Raw genomic sequence first — 22,655 nt, forward strand, 5'->3', positions numbered from 1 at the left:
CTGTCACCTGATTTTTTTTCCATTTCTGGTTTTCCTATCTTCTTTTTCGGGAAAAGTGGTAGTAGAGACTCAGTTATTCCAGAAGCTTTGCGTTGGTAATTTCTACAGCTAGAAGTAGTTGATATGGCAACTTGTGTTTATCCTCGATTTCAGCCTTACTCCAGCAGACTTGCACAGTTAATCAGATGTTTGTTTTATAAAGTCTCATTTAATTTGATTGCTGTCTTTTAAAGTTGTTGTAGTTTATACGTACCAGAATAAAAATAATGTGAGCAGGAGGCAGAGCGTTCCCGAGTCTCGTGGCGAACATGATTAATAATGAAGTTTCACAGCTGCACGCATCTCTTGATGGTTTGTCCTTATGGCAGGGAACAGCAGTAGGCTTCTGGAGTCATTTGTATTTGGTTTCAGAACACCATCGGATAGATACACGTATCCCCCATCTGCCCTGTGTGTTTCATCTAAACAGCTTCCAGTCTGGTCCAGGGTTTAATATAATCTTTGGGAAGAGACCCCAGTTGCTCTAGATAAATTGCAAAATGAATAATTGATCATTGGCGGTCACGTCATATTAAATATTGATATTTTATCAGGGAACCCGTGAAATCATTTCTGGTGTGTTCTGTAGGATAAATAAAAATTTTGGTTGCATTTTATATACGTGATGACTTTAGGGAGATAGAGTAAGTGTAGTTCTTGGTGAGTGTAGAGAAAAGGATAATGAACAAAAATTCTTCTACAGTGTACGCATTAAAGTTGCAAAATAGAGAGGAGTATTATCTGTACTGCCTGTCCACTTGACATTTCAATATAAAAATTGAAGTGGGTACGTAGAATTCAGCATTTTCTTTGCTTTTCAAGAACCAGAGGTTGAAATAATGACCTTCTCTTTTCCAGATCTCTTTGATAACTACATGCAGCAGGATGCTCACGAGTTTTTAAATTATTTGCTAAACACTATTGCGGACATCCTGCAGGAAGAGAAGAAACAGGAAAAACAAAACGGAAAATTAAAAAATGGCAACATGAATGAACCTGCAGAGAATAACAAACCAGAACTCACCTGGGTCCATGAGATTTTTCAGGGAACGCTGACCAATGAAACTCGATGCTTGAACTGTGAAACTGTAAGCATTGAGAGGGCTTTCGTGTGATTTGCTTGTGCGTACTTGTACAGGCTCTGTTTTGCGTGAGTGTGCTGTGGTCTACAGCGCCCAGCAGTTGTCTGCAGTATATGCGGATGATTCCGTTGATGTGTAGGAGCCCCAGGGGCAAACTTTTGGAAGCACGTCTCCATCCAAGATGTCTCTGCTGGCTAAAGCAGACAGATGAGGGAAAAATCTCAAAAACTGGATTGCTTTGAGTCATGGGCAAACTTGAAGGTCCACAAATTGAACTGTTAAACTGGACCTCCACCAGTTGTCTTGGATTTTGCTCATGTGAGACTTAGAATAGACCGTCTCCCCAACTTAAAGGAATCAGCTGTGGGTTGGTGAACTTGAAGTTGGAAGTCGAGCTTGGCTTTTGATTCCGCTGCAATTAGCTGGGCATTTGGCGAGTCCCTTATGGTGCTGTTGCCAGGCCTGGGTGGGCTCATGTGTTTGGATGAGTCTGGCACACGGTAGGCACTTACTATAGTTGAATTCGAAGACGTGGTCTCTGGAGCATGACTCAGGATGTCGCGTTTGCTTGGTATAATTTGATTTAACTTTGTGAGTGGCCTCATAATTTGGTGCTTAAAAGCCCAGCTTTAGGGGCGCCTGGGTGGCTCAGTCGTTAAGCGTCTGCCTTCGGCTCAGGGCGTGATCCCGGCATTCTGGGATCAAGCCCCACATCAGGCTCTTCCGCTGGGAGCCTGCTTCTTCCTCTCCCACTCCCCCTGCTTGTGTTCCCTCTCTTGCTGGCTCTCTCTCTCTCTCTGTCAAATAAATAAATAAAATCTTTATTAAAAAAAGAAAAAAAAAGCCCAGCTTTCGAGCCAGGCTGCTGAGTTTGTATGCCGGTTCTCCTGTGCCTTAGTTATGGGTGTCTGGGCATATTATTCAACCTCTCTGTCTTCACTCTCCTCATCTGTAAATTGGGTTGATGAGAGCACCTATGTCATAGAGTCGTTTGGGAGGAAATGAGTTAACAGTTGGAAAGCACACAGAGCCATGCTTGGCATGTAGCGAATATGCAATAAATGTCAGCTATTATTGTTTACTATAACTGCTAACAACATAGCAAATCTCTGAGTTCATTAGCAGTCTCAGAGTTTCTTTACATCATAGGAAAAATTCTGTAGGATTGTGCATTTTTCTGGAAGAGAGAGAGAGTACCTCTCATTAGTTTTTGCAAAGGAAATAGGACCCAGAAATGATTAAGAAATGTGGATATAAGTGAGAAGCTCTTTGTTTTTTTGGCAGTCTTTCTCCTGTCCTTTTAAACAGTTTTCAAATCAACATTCTGATTTGTTCATTGTAGAAACAACTAGAAAATATAGCTAAGCAAAAAGAGAAAAAAGAGAGTAAAAGTTACCAGTGATCTCCCCACCCAGAGATGATAAATTTGAAACATTTTCTAAAAATTGTGATCACATTTGCCCAGAGAGAACCACTTGAACATTTTGAAATATATCCTGCCAAAACATTTTCTACACATACTTTTCTATCTAGAGATCGTTCCTCCCTCCCTTTCTCCTTCTGTCCCTTTATATTTTATATTCCAGTAAAATCCAAATGAACGCAGGAGTAGAAGAGTAGAGTAAATCCCATACGGGTATTACTATGATCGTTAACACATCGGCCTGTCTCAGTCGTTTCTTGTTTCATGCTCTCTCCCCCACCCTTGCCAACCTGGTCATTTTTAAGCAAATCTCAGATAACTTCTCATTTCATTTATAGTTTCTTCATCACTTTGTGATGAAGGTAGGACATCTTTTTTTTTTTTTTTAAAGATTTTATTTATTTATTCGACAGAGATAGAGACAGCCAGCGAGAGAGGGAACACAAGCAGGGGGAGTGGGAGAGGAAGAAGCAGGCTTCCAGCGGAGGAGCCTGATGTGGGGCTCGATCCCATGACGCCGGGATCACGCCCTGAGCCGAAGGCAGACGCTTAACCGCGGTGCCACCCAGGCGCCCCTATTTAACCCTATTTTCTATTCTTTTTTCTTTCTTGCCTTCTTTTGTATCAATGAAATAATTTTTTAATATTTTGCATCTACTATATTGTTAGTTTCAAATTCTCTTACAGGTTACTCTGGAGACTGCAATATACATCTTTGCCTTAGTTAATTTTTTACCACTTTCCCAACATTGCTGGAACTTATGGAATACTTCATCTCCTTTTCCTTCTTTTGTGTTATTGTTTTGTGATAAACTCATAATTTTTAACATTTCACATGTTTTAAATCCATTGCAGTTTTTTATTCTTCTTGATACCGAATGTATTTTTAGAATAACTTAATTCCCTTTTATACATCAAAATCAAGGCCATATTGTAAATATTATAATTTGCAGATTTATAGTCTTTTTTTTTTTTCTTTCTTCCCTCTTTTTAATAAGGGAGTATTCCTGGCACCATCCTCATCTTCCTCTTGCATCTGTTCTGTCACCAAGTTCTGTCTGTTGTATCTCTTTTTCATCCCCTACTTCTGTCAGTTCCCACTGCTCATACCCTGGCTCAGGGCGCCCCTCAGCTCTTGACTGGCAATCTCTGCTAAATTGCAGTAACTTCTTACTAGATTTTCTGCCCTTTCGCTTGCCTCTTCCATGTTACTATCCTGTCCAACTAATAGCAATCTGTCTGTTCTTTGACTGTTCGGTAGAATTTGCAACTTATTTTTGTATCCCTAAAACACATCATTCAGTTTGTCTTGTCTTTTGTCTTTATATGAATGAAATAATACAATGTGTATTCTTCTGTGTACTGTGTTTTGGTTTTGCTTTTTTTGTTGAGTATCCCTTGTGAGATTCATTTTTGTTGCTGCATGATGCTTTCATTCTTTCTCATTGCCGTATAGTCTTCCATGTGTGAGTATGTGACAGTTCACTGGCTTATTTTCACTGTTGGTGGATATTTGGTTGTTTCCAGTTTGGGGCAACTATGAGCAATGCTGCTATGAACATTCCAATGCATGTAATCAAGTGTACATAAATCTATACATATATATTTTTTTCTCTCTCTCTATTTTTTCAGGTCCTATGGTATGCTTATCAGAAAATTTCAAATCCCCAAAGTGTTTGTCCCATTTTACACATGCAGTGTATGATCATTCTCATTTCTCCACATTGCTGTCTATACTTAAGATTCCTAGATGGCTTCACTTTGGGTAATATAGTGGCTGTGTAGCTGAGTATTATTTTATTCTGTAAATACCTCCCCCTGCCTCACACCTGCTATGTAAAGGCACAGATATTGAGGATACAGTGAGAGCCTTGCCTTTCTGGAACTTTCACATGGGAGACAGACATTAGTAACAAAGTGCATAATGAGTTTTGTCATGACAATTGTAAAATGCTGTGAAGAAGTACAGAGTACCCTATGAACTTGTGACACAGGAACCAGAACAGTGGGGTGGTGCATTTCTACGGTTAGCCGGGAAACCTGCAGCAGGCGGTGTAGCTGGGCTGGTCCTTTCAGTTATCTTTGAAATTAACACGGTTACTAAAACCATCCTGTGGAAAACTCGGTAGGAGTTTTCAGGAAGGCTCAGATGATAGGCTTAGTCACATTTGTAGTTTCTTTTTTTATCTATGAACAGGTTATTCGAGCCCAACAAATGCAGACAATGCACCCTCAAATATTTGTATGGCAGAAACTATCACCTAGCCTGTTACTTTCCTGGAGGGTTACCATTAGATGTGACACCTGTACCCAGAGATCCCCTTCAGAACTTCTGGATGATGGCAGGACGCCTGGGTGGCTCAATTTGTTAAGCATCTGCCTTCAGCTTAGGTCATGATCCCAGGGTCCTGGGATCGAGCCCCGTGTTGGGCCCCTTGCTCAGTGAGGAGCCTGCTTCTCCCTCTCCCTCTGCTGGTCCCCCTGCTTGTCCTGTCTTGCTCTCTATCAAATAAATAAATAAAATCTTTAAAAAGAAAAAACTTTTGGGTGATGCCATAGTTTGTTATAACAGGATTCCAACCATTATACTTGGTTTGTGGGAGTAAAAGCGAATGTATGAGCCTGTCTTTAAGGAGGATGGCATGCTCTGAAAAACCTGTATTTTTAATTTCTTTTTTTTTAAGATTTTATATATTTGAGAGAGAGAGCACGAGCGAGGGAGAGGCAGAGGGAGAAGCAGACTCCCCGCTGAGCAGGGAGCCTAATGTGGGGCTCGATCCAGGACCCTGAGATCATGACCTGAGTTGAAGGCAGATGCTTAACCGACTCAGCCATCCAGGCACCCCTGTATTTTTTATTTCTTAAAGCGATTAGACTTGAGGCAGAAGTTTTCTCTGGCGTTACTTAGGTAATCACCTCCATTTCTTAGATCCTTTAACTGGATGGGATCCTAGGAGTCATCCAATCCTTCCCTGCCAGTGCCCGCGTCCCTTCTGTGACATCCTAGCCAGTTGGTCACCAGCATCTGCTGGCCTCTGGCCAGAGATGGGGAACTCAGTCTCTCTGGGCGATGCATTCCATTTTTAGAAAGCTCTAATTGATAGAAAAGCCCTCTACTTTCTAAGAAAATCCATAACCTGCAGGCTGTTTTTGAGGACTTAGTGTAAAAGAAGACCTACCATTTAAGTTTTCCTTCCCAGGCTGAGAAATATGGGGCCCCCTTTGAGTACTGTCCTCTGCCCGAGGCAGGCGAGCAGCCTTTAGATGGTGCTTCAGTCACAGTTGTGAAAGCTCACAGTGGGATTCAGCTCTCCTAGATCCTCTGCTGCAAATTAGCCCCCAGGGGAGCGGGGAGCCTTGCCATTGTAGCTACCCCAGCTGCTGGTTCCTCCAGTTGTGCAAAACGCTTTGTGCCCTCCTTCTGGCTTTCAGAAAATATGATTTTTTTCCCCCTTGGTCTGCTTGTGATTGCAGTGCAAATGTCAACTGAGAGATTTATGGAGACAAACAGTTTCACCCTGCAATACACTTGGAGAGACTATTTTAAGGGGGCTAATTCAGTGCACACTTCCCCGTATAACCTTGATCGAGGCACTTCAGAACTGTGGCATGGGGATTTTCCAGCCTAGCCGTAGGGCTCCTTTGGTTGTTCTTTGCTTGGTTCATAAGATCTGCGGGGCCACTTGGAGCTTAATTTTGTTGTTGTTGTTAATTTCCCCCCTTTCCATTTAAGTTGAGTTTTTGCTTTGCAAACCTGTGGTTTTTAGTGCTTCCCGGGGGCTTTAAGGCACATTTATATCTGTCACTGGAACCAAAAGGGTGTCTAAAGAACTGCTTTATTAAGTACCAATTGCACGGCTCCTTCTTGCTTCATTTGCAGAGGTTAAAATTGATTCAGTAGAGCTTCTGAGCCCTTTACAGAAGAGGAGTGGGGATGGGAGATGTGGCCAGGTGAGATCACTGAGCCATGATTCTGAGTCCCTCAGGGTGGGCTGTCGTTACCACCTGTCCTAAGCCCGCGGCTCTGTCACTGCCCTGAGACAGCACATTTTCAGTTCCTGGCTGATCATCGTGGAACAGCCGCCTGGCCACCTTTTCTGCTAAACCAAGGAAAGGAGTCTGGGGGTTCGAAGCACATCTGAGTATGATGTTAATTACTCAGGACCTTCGGAAAGCTCATGATTTATATGTATGCCTACATATTAATTTGTCTTATTAGTTGATTTGTAATCAAACACAAGAGCGGGTAGGGTCACTTAATTTTCCTAGATATCTTTTAAGCCAGTTTTGGGGTAACTCCATGCCCAGAACTGGGGAAAAGAAAGAATAAGATGTAGCCTGTGCTTGCTGGGAGTATTGGAGTCTCAGTGACATATATGTTTCCTTGGAGACAAGCTGTATTTTCACTTAGACCAGAATGCGATCCTTGTGTGTGGGAAGAAAGTGGTTTCATTATCTGGCAGCTTTCTGGGGAGACAGGAAGGCAAAAAAAAATACGGAAAAGAATTGCTTGATCACCCATTGCTTTTGACTGTTTCATTCTGAGTCGGGGGAGAGAAAAACCCTAATGGAAGGGTTTAGAGCCATGTGTGTTCAGATCCCCCAAGGGGTTGATCCACCTGAGTAGTGTTTTCTCACACTCTAAATTCTGGAAGCAGTTTACACTGGGAATTGGGGAAGTTGCAGTAACTTTTTTCATTTAGTTAATTAGGTTTGTACCTTTCTCCCCTCCCTAAAATAATTAAGAAATGATTTGCATCCAGCAGGAGACAATATTTCTTTGTCTTTGCACCCTTCAAGTAAAAGCTTTCCTAGATCTGATACTCCCTTTCTAAATTGTATACGATTTCAGTTGGCTCTGATCCTTTTATTTTCCCCTAGAGAAGGACCATTTAGGTTTAAAAAGTTTTACTAATTAAAAGATATAATACCTATGGATTATTTTTTACAAATCAGACACGGGAATGTATAAAAAGAAAATCATTTATAATTCTGCTATCCAGATGCCACCACTGGCTATTAGAAATCATTTGTTCAGTTATATATTCATGCATTTAAGAAATATTTATGGGGTCCCCACTAAATGCTGGAAATTATTTTATATACTAAGGATATAGTATTTAAACAGACAGAAAAGATAGTCCCTGCTCTTTTGTTTACTAAATATACACATTTGAAGCTATACTTTTCCCTTTAAGCACTGCATTAGCCACATCCCACAAATTCTGATTTTTCTTTGTCATTAGTTAAAAATATTTTCTAATTTCTCTTGTGCTGTTTTCCCTTTGATCCATGTATTACTTAGAAGTAACTTGTTTAACTTGCAATTATTTTGATTTTCCTAGATGCCTTAATTATATTGATTTCAGATTTAATTCTGTGCGGTTAGGGAATATATTCTGTATTATTTCAGTCTTTTAAAATTTACTGGGACATGTTTTATATCCTAACACATGGTTTATCCCAGTAAATGTACTTTAAAACAAGGTCTCTCAACCTTGGAACTATTAATACTTAAAGTCAGATAATTCTTGGTTGTGGGGGCTGCCCCCTGTGCATCATGGGACGTTTAGCAGCCTCCCTGTCTTCTACCTACTAGATACCAGTAGCAGCCCCCAGCAGGTGACAGCGAAAACATGTCCAGACATGGCCAGATGTCCCTTGGAAGGAAAAGTTCCCCTTGCTGAGAACCACTGGTTGAACAGAATATATATTTTGTAGTTATAGAGTTCTTCAGATTTCTATGTTTTCCTTGATTTCCCCACAGTCTTTCTATCAGTTGCTGAGAAAGGGGTGTTAAAATACCTAACTATGGTTGTGGGGGCACTGGGGTGGTGCAGTCAGTTATGCATCCAACTCCTGTTTTCGGCTCAGGTCCTGAGATTGAGCCCCGTTGTTGGGCTCCGTGCTCAGTGGGGGGTCTGCTTGATATTCTCTCTCCCTCTGCCCTTCCTGCTTGTGCGTGCTGTCCCTGTCTCTCTCTCAAATAAATAAATCTTTTTTTTTTTTTTAAATCTTAACTATAATTGTGGGATAATTTTTTTTTCTTCCTCTAATTCTGTCAGTTTTTGCTTCATAAAACTTTTACTTTTTTTTTTTAAAGATTTATTTATTTGAGAGAGAGAGTAGGGGGAGGGGCAGAGAGAGGGAGAGAGAGTCCTCAAGCAGACTCTGCTGAGCACAGAGCCCAATGCAGGGCTTGATCCCGAGACCCTGAGATCATGACCTGAGCCAAAATCAAGACTCAGCTGCTCAACTGATGAGCCACCCAGGCGCCCCACTTTTTTTTTTTTTTTAAGTAATGTCTGCCCAACATGGGGCTGGAACTTACAACCCAAGATCAAGAGTCACATGCTNGGAGAAAGAGAATCTCAAACAGACTCCCTTCTGAGTGTGGGGCCTGACAAGGCAACGCAGGGCTCAGTCTCACAACCCATGAGATCACCACCTGAGCCAAAATCATGAGTCAGTCGCTTAACTGACTGAGCCACCTGGGTGCCCCTTGTTTACTTTTTAAAAAACAACTTTATTGATGTATAGCTTATATGCCATCAAGTTTATCCTTTCAGTAATTTTTAATTTCCTGAGTTGTGCAGCTATCATCATAATCCAGTTTTTTTCCTAATTTTTATTGGAATCCATAATCCAGTTTTAAAATATTTTTATTACACCAGTAAGATCCCTTGTACCCAGCAGTTAATCTCTGTTGCAAGCCTCAGGCCACCACTAATGAATGTTTATTCCATCAATGTTTAATGTAATTACTGGTAGGGGTGGGTTTGGGGCTCCCACTTTATTATTTGTTTTCTATTTATTTCCCCTCAGTTTTTTGTTTTTATGTTCCTCCTCCTCTGCTTTTATTGAAAAAATTATTTTAATATATATATTGGTATATGTGCATATATATTTGTATAAACAATTCCATTTTAATCTTCCTCTTAGTATGTATTTGTGTGTATGTTGTTTGGCTGTTTCTCTAGAGATCATAATATACATTAATTATTGTTCACAGTCCACGTACAGTTAATAATGTCACTGTTTCATATAAAACAGAAAGCTTGTAACTGTACAGGTGCATATTCCTTCTGCCTGCCCCCACCTTATCTTGTCCTTACGCTGTAGTTGTCGTATGGATTACATTTATGTATATCGTAAACCCCACGGGGCAATGTCAAAGTTACCATTCTTGATGCTCTTCATTCTTTCTTGAGGATCTGGATTTCCATCTGGTATTATTTCCCTTTGGCTTGAAGAACTTCCTTTAACCTTTTTTTTTTTTTTTTTTTTTTTTTTTTTTTTTTTTGCAGTGCAGGTCTGTTAATAATGAATTCTCTTTATTTTGCCTTCATTCTTGAAGGATCTGTTTATGGGCTATTGACAGGTTGGGGGGGGTTTGTTTTTTTTTTTTTTCTTCAGCACATTAAAGATGTTGTTCTACTGTCTCTGCCCTCCATAATTTCTGATGAGACATCAGCTTCCAACTGAACCATTCTTTTGTAATATGTCATTTTTCTCTCCATGTTTTTAAGATTTGCTTTTTACCTTTGACTTATTACAGTTGGATTATGCTGTGCCTTGGCTAACCGTCTTTGTATTTATCTTACTTGGTGTCTCTTGAGCATTTTGAATCTATAAATTACGTTTTTCACCAAATGAGGAAATATTTCGCCATTATTTTTCAAATAGCTTTTCTGCTCTATTCTCTCTCCCCTTCTGAGACTCCAATTATATGTATGATATTTTCTAACAGTTTTCTGAGTATCTGTTAATTTTTATTTCATCTTTTCTTTTTCTTTATTCTTCTCATTGGATAATTTTCTGTTGAATTGTCTTCCAATCCACTTTTTCTTTCCTTTGTCATCTCTAGTTCATTGTTAGGTCCATCTGGTGTATTAATTTTTCAGTTCTGGAATTTCCATTTGATTCTTCTTTTTTTTTTTTTCCTATTTGCTGAGATTTCTTATCTGCTAAAAAAAAAAAATCTTGTCTGCTAATTTCAATATCTGCATCATCTGAGGATTGGTTCAGTTGTCTTAAGAATGTCTCCCATTAAGTGGGTGATGGACATTGGGGGGGAGCATAGTTAGCTGAGTTTTATAGTTTTCTGGAGGAGTGTAGGAATGGCAAGATCTTAGTCATTCCTGGAGCCAGTCTTTCATTTTAGTGAGGGAGAGTCAGACAATAAAAAAATGCAAATAAAACATTTATAATATGAAGTCATTGTATTGGTTATCTGTTGCTTTGTTATAAACCACCCCAAAACTCTGAGACTCAAATCAACTATCATTTATTATAATTCATTCAACTCTGGGGTGGCTGAGGGTCACCTGATCTAGGCTGGACCTGGTGGAGCTTGTGTGTTTGTATTTCAGCTGGCTCACTCCTGTATCTGCAGGCTGGCTAGGCATTTTGCTCTAGATTGGGCTTGGCTGGGGCACCTTAGTGAGAACAGTTCTCTTTCATGGGTCTCTCATCTTCTTCCTGGGAATAGTGGACTAGCCTGGGACCCCTGGGTGGCTTAGTCGGTTAAGTGGCTGCCTTTGGCTCAGGTCATGATCTCGGGGTCCTGGGATTGAGCTCTGAATAGGGCTCCCTGCTCAGTGGGGAGTCTGCTTCTCCCTCTCCTCCTGCCTCTCCCCCCTCTCACGCATGCTCGCTTTCTCTCAAATATGTGAAATCTTAAAAAAAAAAAAAAATAGTGGACTAGCCTGGGCTTATCCTTCTTATGGTGATGACAGAAATGCAAAAGAGTAATTTCATAAGTGCTTGTTCAAGCTTCTGCTTATGACATGTCCTCTAACATCCCATTGGCCAAAGCAAGTCATATGGCTGAATTCAGAATCAAGGATGAGAAGCATATCTCTTGATGAGAGGATCTGTAAAGTCATACAGCAAAGAAGCCAGTGTAGGCAGTGGTGAAGATCTGGGCCTTTCCTGCATTCTACCATAGCAGTAACAAGTGTCACTTAAAAAAAAAAGAAAAAAAAAAGGCAGAATGGTGGAGTGTGTGTATATGTGTAAGGGCATGTGTATGTGTGTAAATACATACATGCCTTTTTTATACAAAACTGGAATTCACTTATATAAGGATGTGTAGCGTTCTCATTCATTTAATATGATATGATACCCACTATGTATAAACCATTCCCAGCTCTTTGCTTATTTTAGGCCATTTACAGTTTTTATACCCCTCCCCGACTTACTGGGTGTTTACTTTTGAAAGCGCCTTACATGTATTATTTTATCTTTGTAACAGCCTGATGAAATAGATACTCTTACTGTCCCCACTTTATAGATGAGGAAACTGAGGTACACCAAGGCTAAGTAACCGGCCTGCAGTCATCCACTGCGTAAGTGGCAGAGACAGGATCGGGAACTGGAAAGTCTGTCTCCACACCCTTTCTGGTGTATACTAATAAAAGTGTAAAAGATTGTGTCCACATTCGGAATATTTCTTCAGATAATGGCCTAGTGGTGGAGTATTGGGTCATGGGGTGGTTGTCCCACTTAAAGGAGTGTTTTCTCATTTTGCTGCCAATTGACTGAACACGTCAAGGTGTTTGCGGAGCTAGTTTGTCCCTCCCACTGCATGCCAGGGTTGCCCACGAACTGCTGGAATGCAAGGAGTTTCACTCCGTGAACCTCACTAAGTATGAGAGCCAGGACTGGTGTGGTATGAAAGGCAGGGGCCGAGAAACAGCTGGGCCAGAGAGCCAGCTCCTGAGAGCCAGTCCGCCGGCATGGGAGTCTGTGTGAGCCAGGGCTGCAGGCCAGCTCCAGGCCCAACTGATCACAGACAGCCCAGGCCTCTGCCAATGATGGCCGTTTCCCCAGCTCAGGGACAGGTGCACGTGCGGTTCGTGTAACCCTCCGGCCTGGCACCCAGTATCGCCCTGGCCCCAGGCACAGTTTGGATGAGGAGGCACAGGAGCGAGTGAGGTCAGGGGATTGGAAGAAGATGCAGGCGGCCCCCCAGAGTAGTGAGTTTTAGAAGTCTCTTGTCTTTTTTCCATTTTTCTCATTCTGCCAGTTTGGGCTAGATGGGTATTTTGTCTGATACTTCCTACTTTGAAAGGAGGGGGAGAATGAGTGGAGAAGAAGGGAAATCTGGTTGCTTGTTAATTATTAAAAGTTCTGAATTAAAGCTGGAATGGGAATTCAGGTAAATTGAGAATTTGGGATTTTCTCTAGACTGGGGTGGTTTTGGTGTGACTCGTTGTCAGCGGGTATACAAAACCACACATGACTACACCCGCAGTTTTGGGTTTTGGTTACCGGTGAGTGTTCAAGATTTTATCTCCTATGTCTGTTATGTATTTTGTACCTAATACTTTTTTGTTTTTTTCTTTGCTTCAGGTTAGTAGCAAAGATGAAGATTTTCTTGACCTTTCTGTCGATGTGGAGCAGAATACATCTATTACCCACTGTCTGAGGTAACCTCGTGAATTCTGACAATGATCTGAGCTTTTGATCAGGCTAGTGAGTAAGTGGGTGGGGGGGGGGAATACTGTATTTCCTCAGGAGGTAATCTTCCTTTCTGTTAAACCCATATAATCCTATTATTTTCTATTTCTTCTTTCCCAAGAGAGATTAAAAATAAGTGTATGTGGTCTAGAGAAGAAGGATCCTGCTGAGAAGAAAGAGGATCAAGTGGAAGTCATTAGTCATTAAGTTGAAAAATAAGTTTTAATCTTTCATGCAGATGTGGGCTTTGGCTTTCATCAGTCTCTCTCTCTCTCTCTCTCTCATCTCCGTCTCTCTGAAACACACGATTAATACACGCTACCCTTTCCTAACATTACTCTTTTTCTAAGCTAATTTGAAAAATTATGTACTTTTGAGTTGAGAGCCAGTGAGGGAACCGTCTGTTCCTCTATCTTTCAGCGGTCTGTGGAGATGAGTGGTGGAAAGAAATTCCTCCTATTGTTAGGGTTGAGCAAAGGTAAGGAGCCCGGAGTACAGAACAGCACATGCCTGGGATTCCAGGCATATTGTGTATTGACTTGAACGTTGAAAATGTGCCTGGGAGTCCACACACAGACATGATTCCCTTTACCCTTCTTCCCTCTCCTGCTTTCAGTGGGTTGTGAGGGCTTAGAAACAGCCCAGAGCTGCTGTAGACACTGAGTGTGGAGAGGGAACACCAGACAGCCCATCTCTCATAGCACTTACATTCTGGGGGGAATCCACAGGCAGCGGTTGGTGCTTTGAAGGAAATTAGATAGGTCTCCAGAGTGGTTGGTTGTGGGGATGCCAGTGTGGACCTCATGGTCAGGGCAGGCCTCCCGTTGCTTAGGGTACCACAGCTCAGAGACATTTTACAGTGTCTAACAAGGCAGTGTGCATATTTGTCAAGGGCGATTGCGTGACAGAAGTGTTATTTCAGTTCAGGTTACTTGGAACCTTTTAGAAGGGGAGATTAAGGGGTGCCTGGGTGGCACAGTCGTTAAGCATCTGCCTGTGGCTCAGGGCGTGATCCCAGCGTCCTGGGTTCGAGCCCCACATCAGGCTCCTCGGCTGGTATCCTGCTTCTTCCTCTCCCACTCCCCCTGCTTGTGTTCCCTCTCTCGCTGGCTGTCTCTCTCTCTGTCAAATAAGGAAATAAAATCTTTAACCAAAAAAAAAAAAAAAGGAGAGATTAAGGGGACTGGCGGTGGTGGTTGGCTGTTAGAAAGTCATCTGGCGGGGGACAGCACCAACGCCAGCATGGAAGAGCTGTCGTGTTGTGTGAGTGGGTGGTGAGGGCGCTGACTGCTTTCTGGTTTCCCAGGGCCCCAGGTCCCCCTCCGCTCCCCGCACTGATGAATTAGTTACACAGCACTTCCTGTTGGTTTGGCGCACCAGCCCGTGCGTCCAAGTGCCCCAGGTCCAGGTGCGTAGGACGAGTGTGTTAACTCTTTGTTTGCAAAGTGTTTTGTAGGCCAGGGTATTCTTCCGAATGGTTCTGTGTATGGCATGGGTTCCTAATATTCCTGTGACAAGAAGCCATCTTTGATTTCCCCAACGTCTAATGATCACAGGGAGTGGAAAAAGTTATGGTTTTGGTAACTTTAGTTACAGATGAAGGAATGGGAGGAAAGATATTACTTGCCTATTCCCCTGACTTTTTTTTTTTCATGATTTGGAGTTAGGGAGATTTGGGTTAGGTTGACTGCTTCTCCTCCCTTCTAAGAAATTCCTGGGCTGCTCAAAAGGGCAAATGGCAGTGGCTGTAGCCTTGAGATCTCAGTCAGCCAGGTAGAGGGCTTACTGGTGAGTTACCATTTTAATCTTTGGGGGAAACTTATGAAGAAATATAACTCAGATTTATGTTACCTGTATTGATTGATTGATTGACTTGAGAAATACATATATTGGTCATGCATAGCTGAGGTAGGCAGGCTGGAGGGCATTTGGAGATGTTAAAGTTGGGATGGAAGAGTATGAAAGAGCTTTGGAATACCTTTTATTTTTAAAATTTTTTATTTTTTTAAGGATTTATTCATTTATTCCAGCAAGAGAGTGCATGCACATTTCAGCAGGGGGAGGGGCAGAGAGAGAGAGAATCTCATAGAGTTCCCCCAAGTGCAGACAAGGGACTTGATCTCATGACCTGAGCCAAAACCAAGAGTTGAACACTCAACGGACTGAGCTATCCAGGTGCCCCTGGATGCCTTTAAACATTAGATTTGCATCTGATTGGACTGACTGGGCTGATGATTCCACGTTGCCTGCCCTACCCCCATTTGACATCATCCCTAAAATAGACCTTGACTGAGTTACCTATACCTGCCCTCACACGTGCCTGAGACCGCACCTCTCCACCAGGAAGACAGGCCCGCGCTGGGTGTTGCCATTTACCCTCACGCTCCCAGAGTTCTGGGCTGGGAGTGGCAGCTTTTGAACCTATCCCGAAAGAACGAAGTGCCAGAGAAAGGCCCAGGGAATCAATGACGCCAGCTGATCCATTAGCGGTTTCCCATCTGAGGCTAAAGAGAAGGAATAATTACAATCTTTTGGGCCCCTTTCATCGTTCAGGTTGGTTTGCATTCTTAAGGGTTTGTTTTTAAAATTAGAACTCTGAGTTTTCTTCTTACCGTGTCTGCATATGTCTTCTGATGCGATATGTTTTCTTTCATTTTGATGACCAAAAAGAAATTACAGATCAAGCTAAAATTGTAGGATTTGAATGTAAGGTCTCTGCCACCTCCTTCTAGATGATTAATTCCAGTCTCGTTTACGGCTTTCGTCCCAGAGGAATGATGAAATAAGTAGTGGTTACGTTCAGGATACCGGGCTACAGAAACCATTAGATCCATACTGTAACTGAACTAGAGTCCTCACATTTCAAACGCCAGTCCTGCGTCTCAGGCAGGGTGAGCCATCTGTATCATAAGTGAATACCGGGAAAGTTTTTTCTTTTCTTCTTTTGAGAAGCTCAGGGATGGCCTCAGGCAAAAACTTCAAATATGTGAAGTTTATCTTAATTATCCTTCCATGGTCTTTTGGGTATTTTTTTGCCTTTCACTTCAGTGCCTGAGTCCCTCCCCGTGGCTCCTTCACAGAAACCTTCACCTTAAGCTCCACGTTGTGGAACCACTTTCCCTTGTGCTGCCTTCCTCGCATTCAAAATGCCCGTTCTCCCGGTGCTGGGGAGGTCAGCTGGAAGGGAAGTAGCTTGTCATTCTCCCGTAGCTCTGTTTTTAAAATTTATCTTCCATAAAATGAATTCCTTTTCTACTTATATTAAGAAACCTCTTTTAAGTCATCTGTACACGCAGTGTGGGGCTCGAACTCATGACCCCGAGATAAAGAGTCTCGTGCTCTACTGACTGAGCCAGCCAGGCGTCCCTGAGAAACGTCTGTATACAAAGTTCATATGCTCCCCCCACCACACATCCATTGCCACATGCTTATCTATTGGTTTCTCTGTTCTATTTCTCTGACCTGTGTTTGCTTAGTACTGATGTGTAGTATTTTCTAATATCTGACATGTATTTCTCATGCATTTCTTTTTTCAGTCTTCTCTAATACTCTCAGTGGTTCTCAAATTTTGGTGTGTATGAAAATCACCTTGGGGAAGTTGGCAAAAATAGGGGCCTTGCCCATAGTCAACTTCAGTGAGCCTCGGCCTCGTTTTTTTTTTCTTCTTTCCAGAGCCCAACAATGATTTATTTGTTTTGGATATCATATTCTTTTTTTTTTTTAAAGTTTTTAATTTTAATTCTGGTATAGTTAACGTGCAGTGTTACATTAGTTTCAGGTTTACAGTATAGTGATTTAACAATTTTGTACATCATTACTCAGTGCTCATTCATGGTGGATGTTCTCTTAACCCCTTCACCAATTTCACCCCTCCCCCCACACACCTCCCCTCTGGTGACCATCTGTTCTCTGTAGTTACTAGAGTCTTTTCTTGGTTTGCTTCCTTTTTTCCTTTGTCCATTTGTTTTGTTTCTTAAATTCTACATATGAGTGAAATCATATGGTATTTGTCTTTCTCTGACTGACTTATTTTGCTTAGCATTATACTCTCTAGCTCCATCCATGTTGTTGGAAATGGCAAGATTTCATTCTTTTTTATGGATGAGTAATATTTATGACTGAATAATACACACGCACACACACACCCCACTTCTTTACCCATTCATGCATCGATGGACACTTGGGCTGCTTCCATGATTTGGCCCTGGCCATATCTAACTTGAGTGAGCCTGGGCCTCTCTTTTTAGTTAATTTTCTAGGTGATTCTAATACCACCAACGTTGGAGATCCACTGCTCTGGATCTTCGCTGCTCAGACGGTGGTCCATGGGCTGGCACCATTGACATCGCCTGGGAGCTCATTAGAACAGTATCTTAGGTCTCCCCCAAGAACGAAAGAGCAAACCAGAATCTGCATTTTGACAAGATCTCTAGGTGATGCAAATGCATGCTAAGGTCGACAAAGCCCCGGGAACAGTGGCTCTCAGACTTCCAAGCCTATTGGAACCACCTGCTTTACCTGGAGAGATGCTGATGTAACTGAGGGGGACCAAGGGGAGGGATTAGGCACTGAGATTGTTTTGAAAGCTCCCCAGGTAATTCTAATGGGCGGCCTGGAGAACTGCCAATGATGCTGATGTCATCCTTAGAACAAAGCTTCCCAACTGGTGTGCCACAGGGAAGAGGTTACAGGTGTGTATGGGTCCCCCGGGCTCCTAGGAGGCGGGGCAGGGCCTCTGCGCAGTATCTCCCGACAGACCTGCTTTACCTTAGTTGCCTGCTGGGGTCAGCCCCTTCTCCTAACCTAGCCACATTGTCCATTCTCCACCCACAGATGCGCTGGAAGGATTACCATGTCCCTTGGTGGGGGCAGGGGATGAGCCTCCAGCCAGCAGGGGCAGGGCAGGATGGTGGCTACTTGTAAATCGGGCCTTTAAGGACTAACTTTGGTATATTTCCACCTATCTGGGTCTGCAAATACTTCAGAAAGCTTTCTTTGAAAAACAAGAGTAGAAAGTGTTTCAATCCTTTTTCACTGCTGTGCTTGCCTTGATCATTGTGGTTCTTCAGCTGGATGAAGAGGTTTATCTGTGGTAGGCATGCCAACGATGTGAATCTCCATCATCACCCAGACTCTCCTCCCCCTCTTCCCACCCCCCCCACCAGTTCTACCCCAGTCCTGCGTAGGCCAAGAAAAGCGTTCACATCAGTTACTTCGTTGAAGAGTTAGCCTGTGTTCATTCAGCTAAGTCTGGGTCTGTGTTATGCATCAAGCACCTGAGATTTGAGAGTTGAGTATAATCACCTTCTGAATTGTATTCTTGCCTCTCAGTCCCTCCAATCCTTCCTCCATAGTGTGACCAAAAATGGTATTTCTCAAAAGCACTGTCTAATTATGTCTTTTCCTTGCTGAGACCTGTTAGTGGGATTCTAGAGCCAAAGGGTCCATGCCAGCTTCTAAGACACACTCCCTCCCTTGCCTCCATGTCCCTGTGCTGCAGCAGTCCCTCTGTCTGGAATCCTTGACTCTTACCCACCTGGCACACTTTCCCTCTTTGAGAACCTGACTTCAGCATCAGCCCTTGGAAATGATGTGCATTACCCCAGTTCGAGTTCATTTCTCCTTCCTCTGTGCTTTCCCCTGGACTTGATACACCTGCCTCTGTCTTCACGCAGCCAACAAATGGAGTGCCATGCTGCATTGGGCCTGTTCTCAGTGCTGGGGATGTGGCAGTGAGATAGATGGAACCACTGCCCACAGAGAGAGGAGGCAAGTAATCAAATAGGAGGATGGTTTCAGGTAGTGCTGAGTGCTCAGAAGAAAACAAGACAGCAAACAGGATAGAGGCTGGGTGGATTTGCAGAAGGGGGACAGAGAAGTCTTCTCCCAGCAGGTGACATTTATGCTGAGTTCTGAACAGTGAGCGGAGCCAGCCATGGAAGTATCTGGAAAGGCACCGTTTGGGGAAGCTGCACATGCAGAAGTGCTGAGGCAGAAAGGCTGGGTGGCACTCCGGAGGGAGGGTAGGAGGTGAGGTCAGAACAGTCAAGGCTCTGAGGACCGAGGGCTTGTCTGACTTGGCAAGGTATTTGGTTTTATTCCTAAGCGTACTGGGGAACGGTTGGAGGGTTTAAGGTGTGACAATTGTGTGAAATGATTTTTTTAACTGCACGGAACACTGCCTGTTGTAAATGGCTCACTTGCCCGTGTCTCTTAGGCTGGGGGCAGCGTGAGGGCAGGTGCTTCTGTGAACAAACCCCCAGCACCAAGCCCAGAGGACTGTCGGTTAACGGTTGAGTAGTGAATGAATGAACAATCTACGTTTTCTTTTGATAAACTCTGTTTAAGTGTGAGTCAATAACACCATGTAAATAACATTGTCTGTTTAATAAAAATCTGATCATTCTGGTGCTAGGACACTCCCTATGAATAAAGAAATATCACAGGCTCTCTCCAGACTCTAGGGTATTATATTCTGGATGTTCTTCTCAGCCTTTGAAGCAGTACCGCAGGAATGCTAAGTAGAATCTCAGTGACCAGGAAGGAATGAAAAGCTGTGACATTTAAAAAATGGAAACTCTAAGTAGTGCAGTAAAACCTCATGATAGGGGTGAATACGGATAGAATATCACAATGGCATTTGTTCTCAAAAGGAGCCAAGGTGCAGGGTGGGGAGCAGGGGATTGTAGGAAGCAGGCATCTCCTGGTCATGAGGGATTTTCTTAGTTCAATCTAAGGGCAGTGGTATATGATTTAAATTTCATTGTCTTTACCTTTGTGCCCTTTGAAAATACACACCACCTGAGAGACACTGGTTTTCATTACAGGGTAATGTTACCTTGCATCTTCTGTGCTTGACTTTTTTTGGACCTGACTTACAGTGTAACAATGGGCTGTTACAATAATTGAGTATTTTTCTGTTCTAATTTTTAATCACCAGGGTACAGGTAGTCTTGTTAAACCTTGAGATTTGTTTTTTGAATCCATTGGAAACCCTAATTTATATCCATCTGTGTCCCATGAAATGAAGTTCTCCCTCCTTGAAAATCTCCAGTGGTGAAGTCATAGCCCAGGCCAGCAGACGTGGACTAATGGCAGTCATAGCACCCACTCATAAGAAAGATCTCTTCTCATTACATTTTCCCCCGCATTCACTTAAAAATTACCCTGCAGGTCGCCTGGGTGGCTCATTCGGTTGAGTGTCTGCCTTTGGCTCGGATCTTGATCTCAGAGTCCTGGGATTGAGTCCTGAGCCAGGCTCTCTGCTTAGCGAGGGAATCTGCTTCTCCCTCTCCTCTGTGCTCTTTCTCTCTCTCTCTGAAATAATTTTAAAAATTACCCTATAAGTAATAAAGGGTTTAAAACATGGTATAGCAAGTACACTTTGGACTGTGTTTTGAGTTGAAAATATTTTTCTCTGCAGAGACTTCAGCAACACAGAAACACTGTGTAGTGAACAGAAATATTATTGTGAAACATGCTGCAGCAAACAGGAGGCCCAGAAAAGGTGCGTCCAGGATTTAGCCCGGAGGGTGGCTTTGTGTTGAAGCAAAGAACCATGTCTGCTTTTGAATCTCAGTTCCATGGGCTCTTGGCCAAGTAGCTTTGGAGAAGTCAGTTGCCTTCCTTCCTGGAGAAATGAGGATAAGAATGCCTGCCTTGGAGACTTGTCCATTTCTCTGATTGTTGGGTCATTTGTTCATTCATTCATTCAACAAATATTTATTGCATGCTGCGTGCCGTGCCAGATACTGTGCTGGGTAAACGAGTGGTGATCAGATATAATTACTGTCCTCTTGGGATGAAAGGCAAATTATAAAAAGAACGTAGCATATAACACATAGTAGATATCTAGTAATATTGTTGGTGTTGCCTAAATATTGGAACCTCTTATTCAGAAACACAAGAGGTTAAAAAAGTTAATCATTTAATTTGGAAACACGAGGAACTCAATAACACATCAGTTACATGGATGGGCGATAAGAAGTCACCACATTCTGAACTGATACGGGATCCATGCTTGCCTATCTTTTTACCAGCTCCAGCCGGTTACAGCCCCTAGACGGTGCGATAATCAGGGATTCTCTGCTATCTGCCCCGGAAATCAAGAAACTTGACATTTTAATTATGCTGTGATGCCTTACTGTGATTTAAACTCACCCTGCCCATGGTTGTGTAACATTCAGAATAACTCACAGCAGCTCATCACTGCCGTCTGAAACCTTCCAGGGTCTGGAGCTGGGAGGTGGAAATAGTTCCCCTGCCCAGCCTCCCCACCTGCCCCAGACATGTCCATCTTCCCTTGCTGCATCAAAACTCATAAAAGGTTAGTCAGTCTGGCAGATGGGAGTAGAGGGCAGGGGTGGTTAACTGTTGTGAGTGATCAGGGGAGCTCATTTCTGCTTCCTGTTCTTAGAATCTCAGCCTGCCCAAGGCCAGCCCCGGCCTTCCTGGGCGGCATGAATGTTTGTTCTGCCCTGGAGGTTTTATTGATTAAAATATTGTATGGGGTTCCCACACAATAACTATTATAAAATATGGGGTTCCCCACAATTCTTGAAAAATTGTAAAGTATGGGGCTCCCCCATGATTCTTATGTTTCTGCTGACATTGCTATTTTGGTTATTTTTATGAACAGGGTTTTACCTCCATAGATTCCTGAAAAATAGTCTCTTAAAATTTGTCCTTTTCAAATAATAGGCATTGAAAATGTGTACAAGCTGAACAGCAGTGACCCTGACTCAGGGTGAGGGTCCTGGAAGGTGACCGAAGATCCTCTATTCTAGCAGAATTACCTACATGAACTGTTGTTTGGGGGAATTTTTTACCGAGGAATATTAATGGTCACCTAGTGAAAAAAAAGCTTTCTGTGTTGGGAGAGGCTGCATCCGACAAAAGAGAATGAATGGTTCCTTCACTGTAGGATTTCTCAAAACCTTCAGTGTGGCAAGTGCGCAGGGAGGAGCTTCAGAATAGAAAGTAACCCTGTCCAAATGGGCCCCAGGAACCCCGGCTCTGTTAACACCGCCAGTGTTCCACCAAGCCCAGTGTGGGGAGGGTAGCCCTGAGCCAACCCCTGCATTTTCCGAACGACCAAACGGAGAGCCACACCTGGGGAATGCCTCACACGGAGTGAGCGAGCGGGAGCCTGGGGTGCCTGGCTCCCTGACTGCCAGCACTACAGTATGGGAAGCGTCCCCGCCGGACCTCGGAACCTGGAAGCTCAACCTTCAGCCTTCTGCTTGTCCCCCCTCCAACTTCCTTTTCTCAAAAGCTGTCAGCCCTCCTCTCCCCTATCTCCCCTACCTCCCTATGGAGGGGGTGTGGTTGTCCAAACACTCTTCCTTTCTGGAAGGCAGCAGGCCGTCATGGAGAGCAATTGCATGTCCTATTTTTTATAGGTACAAAAATTCGGGACGGTCTCCCTTGACCAAACCGAAACAGCGCCCTGCGGTGGCACTTGGCTCTTGCTGGCTGTGCCCCCTGTTGGCTGAGAAAGTCGGTGAAGCCAGCTCTCCGCAAGCACGCCCCTCTTCAGGCTTGCGAGCGGTGCGGTGGTAGGCTGGGTTGAAGCCTGTTCCAGCCCTCCTGCTGTCCGTTCGTTCGTGTAGCGGCGGCGTGTTCTCTCCCCTGACGGCCGCGGGGGA

At 43.3% G+C, this 22,655-nt stretch overlaps 1 protein-coding gene across 2 annotated transcripts in view; it reads left to right on the forward strand.

The window, feature by feature from the left end:
• The window catches only part of USP46 (ubiquitin specific peptidase 46), an 88,300-nt gene that overhangs the window by 59,993 nt on the left and 5,652 nt on the right, over positions 1-22,655 (forward strand). For both annotated transcript variants that reach the window (XM_034671820.1, XM_034671819.1), the window contains 3 exons: positions 898-1,127; positions 12,901-12,977; positions 20,432-20,515. In XM_034671820.1, the coding sequence (XP_034527711.1) occupies positions 898-1,127; positions 12,901-12,977; positions 20,432-20,515 (391 nt within the window). The remainder of the gene's footprint in view (positions 1-897; positions 1,128-12,900; positions 12,978-20,431; positions 20,516-22,655) is intronic.

The sequence above is a fragment of the Ailuropoda melanoleuca genome, chromosome 11, assembly GCF_002007445.2.
Source record: "Ailuropoda melanoleuca isolate Jingjing chromosome 11, ASM200744v2, whole genome shotgun sequence".
Lineage (NCBI taxonomy): Eukaryota > Metazoa > Chordata > Mammalia > Carnivora > Ursidae > Ailuropoda > Ailuropoda melanoleuca.